This window comes from Pelmatolapia mariae, linkage group LG23, assembly GCF_036321145.2.
Source record: "Pelmatolapia mariae isolate MD_Pm_ZW linkage group LG23, Pm_UMD_F_2, whole genome shotgun sequence".
Taxonomy (NCBI): domain Eukaryota; kingdom Metazoa; phylum Chordata; class Actinopteri; order Cichliformes; family Cichlidae; genus Pelmatolapia; species Pelmatolapia mariae.
Genome location: NC_086246.1, coordinates 2,491,429 through 2,494,625, shown reverse-complemented (window position 1 = coordinate 2,494,625; position 3,197 = coordinate 2,491,429). Strand labels below are relative to the sequence as shown.

Genomic DNA, 3,197 nt, shown 5'->3' with positions numbered 1-3,197 from the left:
CCATATCTCGTTTCAGATCCAACATTAAGTCAGCACCATCGTATGTTTGTACTGTTTGTCTAAAAGCTTCTTTTCCTAATCAAGTGAAAATCTGCAAAAGAGAAAATTACTCAAAACACCAAACTGTAGCTCAGCAGTGTCTAACTGGTAAATTTGTTCATATCTGTGATGAAGCATGTAATGATCACTGCAACTTTCCTGTTGAGAGAAAAAAGGAGTATATCTGTCACACGTGTCACAGTTCCCTCAAAAGTGGACGCATGCCAAGGCTTGCTGCTGTCAATGGTTTAGAACTGCAGGATATTCCAGCTGAACTGTGTGATCTTAACATTCTGGAGAGACATCTGATTGCCAAATGCATCCCATTTGCTAAGATTATTCCACTTCCAAAGGGCAGACAAAGACTCATACGTGGTAATGTGGTGTGTGTACCATCTGAAGTCCAACAAACAGTTGACTGTTTGCCTCGGCTCAGAAGCCAATCACAGATAATGAGGATCAAGCTTAAAAGACGACTATGCTACAAAGGCCATCAGCTGTTCCAGACTGTCACCTGGTCTAAACTGATCCAAGCCCTGCGTAAACTCAAACAGATTCATCCACAGTACACAGATATTGTTATCAGAGATGATGCATTGCTTTGTGATCCCACGTTACCTGATGATGACAGCAGTGATGAAGCCAGCATGGGAAGTGATGATTATGATGAAGCAGATTTAATGGAAATTGACAACTATGAAAAAGATGCCCTTTTGTGTGAAAGTGAGTCTGAAAGTGAACAAGATATTACAGTTTTTCTCGATTGCTTAAACACTATAACCAGGCCTCTAAACTAAAATTTCAAAACCATAAACGCTATTGGTCAAAAAGCTCACCCATTTCCCTGAACTATAAACACTATTCCCTGCTTTGACACATGACTCAAATTTGGTGAACTGGTACTGCAAAACTCTACACACAAATCCCTACATTTTACAGTGCTTACACCATGTAGTCATGTAGAAAGCACTAGCATGCAATAATGTTAACGTAAGTCAGCATAGCTTGAGCCCAATTAGCACACAATTAACCAGGTGGAAACACTAGGAGTCAAAATTTAGCACACACCAATCAGAACCTGCGATGTATAGATAAAAGGGCCAAAGTCAGCTCATTCAGGTTTGAAACAATGGATCCAAAGAGATGCAAAGGAAGAGGATGTGGTGGAGAAAGAGGACGTGGTGAAAGAGGAGGACGTGGTGGAGAAAGAGGACGTGGTGAAGGAGGAGGACGTGGTGGAAGAGGAGGAGGAGGTGGAGAAAGAGGACGTGGTGAAGGAGGAGGACGTGGTGAAAGAGGAGGACGTGGTGGAGAAAGAGGACGTGGTGAAGGAGGAGGACGTGGAGGAAGAGGAGGAGGAGGTGGTGAAGGAGGTGGAGGTGGAGAACGACGGCGACAAGGAAGGGGAAGAGCAAGGGCACGAAGACAGTCAGTCTCGGATGAAATTCGAGCCACTTTAGTTGGCCATGTCCTTGTCCATGGGATGACTATGAGGGAGGCTGGGCAACGAGTACAACCAAATTTGAGTCGCTTCACTGTTGCCTCCATCATCAGAACCTTCAGGGAGGAAAACAGGTAGGTGTACTTGCAGTAAGACTGCTTTGTACAGTAACGTTTAAGTTACTGAATTTATGTGTCTTGAGTTTCAGTATGTTTCCATTATTTTCCTGTAAAATGAATGTGTGACAGTTACAGTAATGAGTGCTTCTATTTTTGTAGGACACAGAGACGACCACCTGGTGGAGGCAGGTTAAGGCTTTTGTCGGAGGAGCAAGAGAGGGAACTTGTAAACATGGTAATTGCAAATAATGTAATCCGCCTGCAAGAGATTCAAAGGAGAGTGATTGAGGATGATCATCTTTTTCGAGGCATAAATGCCATCAGCCTCTCCACAATTGACCGCATCCTCCGAAAGAATCAATTCCGGATGAAACAGGCATACCGAGTCCCTTTCGAACGAAACTCTGACAGAGTGAAAAACCAACGTGTGGAATATGTTCAGGTATGAGTTTTGATACTGTATAAGGTATTGTGTACCATCACAGCATGGCAGTTTATGCTGCCATTTCAGCACTCTTGAACTTTGGTTCAGGGTACCGATTGACGCTACTGTGTTATGTGTTTTGCAGAGAATCTTTGAGATTGAAGGACGGCCTGTTCCCCATGAAATGATCTTTGTGGATGAGGCAGGTTTTAACCTGACCAAAAGAAGGAGAAGGGGGAGGAACATAATTGGCCATCGGGCTATTGTAAATGTCCCTGGTCAGCGTGGGGGGAATGTCACTATGTGCGCAGCCATCAGCCAACGAGGGGTACTCCACCGCCATGCCGTACACCGCCTTGCTTTTCTTGATGGTTTAAGACAACATATGTTCCAGCTGGACTACAGGGAACCAGCACAGCCAGAGCAGCCTCACTACGTTGTTGTGTGGGATAACGTCAGCTTCCATCGCGCTGCTCTGGTTCGTGACTGGTTTACCAATAACCCAAGGTTTTCTAATATCTTTCTGCCTGCATACTCCCCCTTTCTAAACCCGATAGAGGAGTTATTTTCGGCATGGCGGTGGAAAGTGTATGACCGAGAACCTTATGTCCGTGTTCACCTCCTTCAGGCCATGGAAGAGGCCTGCCTAGACATATCAGTAGATGCATGCCAGGGGTGGATCAGGCATGCAAGAGGATTTTACCCCCGCTGCCTGGCTGGGGCCAATATAGCCTGTGATGTGGATGAGATTCTCTGGCCTGACCCATACCAAAGACAAGATGCTGTGGTGGGATAATGTTTCTGGTGTGTGTTGTACTGTATAGTACATGAATGACAATGTGCCACTGTACATACATTGGTTGCGTCTTTTGTGTTTATCATGTGACAAGGGTTTTGAAGGGGAGAACCATAAGCAACCTAATTGTTTTGGAACTATTGTTTTGAATTAATTGTACCAGTGTGCAAAACTCTGTTGTAGTGTGTGTGTTTTTGAGGGCTTGTGTTTGATGTCTGAGGGCAAAGTTCGGTTTTTCAGCAGGAGTGAATAGTTTTGGGTGTAGAGCTTCATTTTGACCTGGAAATAGGATGTTTGGGGAATTGAGTGAGATGTTATGGATTTGTGTTTACTGTTGTGCGGATATGAGGCGTAGTTTCAAGAAATGTGTTTTAGCAA

At 44.4% G+C, this 3,197-nt stretch overlaps 1 protein-coding gene across 1 annotated transcript; it reads left to right on the top strand.

Moving 5' to 3' along the window:
* Window positions 1–1,511: 1,511 nt before the first annotated feature.
* On the top strand, window positions 1,512–2,819 carry LOC134621111 (uncharacterized). Its single transcript, XM_063467557.1, has 4 exons — window positions 1,512–1,614; window positions 1,759–2,041; window positions 2,169–2,351; window positions 2,652–2,819. Exons 1-4 carry the CDS (start codon window positions 1,523–1,525, stop codon window positions 2,817–2,819), a joined length of 726 nt encoding a protein of 241 aa, XP_063323627.1. The 5' UTR covers window positions 1,512–1,522.
* The last annotated feature ends 378 nt before the right edge of the window (window positions 2,820–3,197 follow it).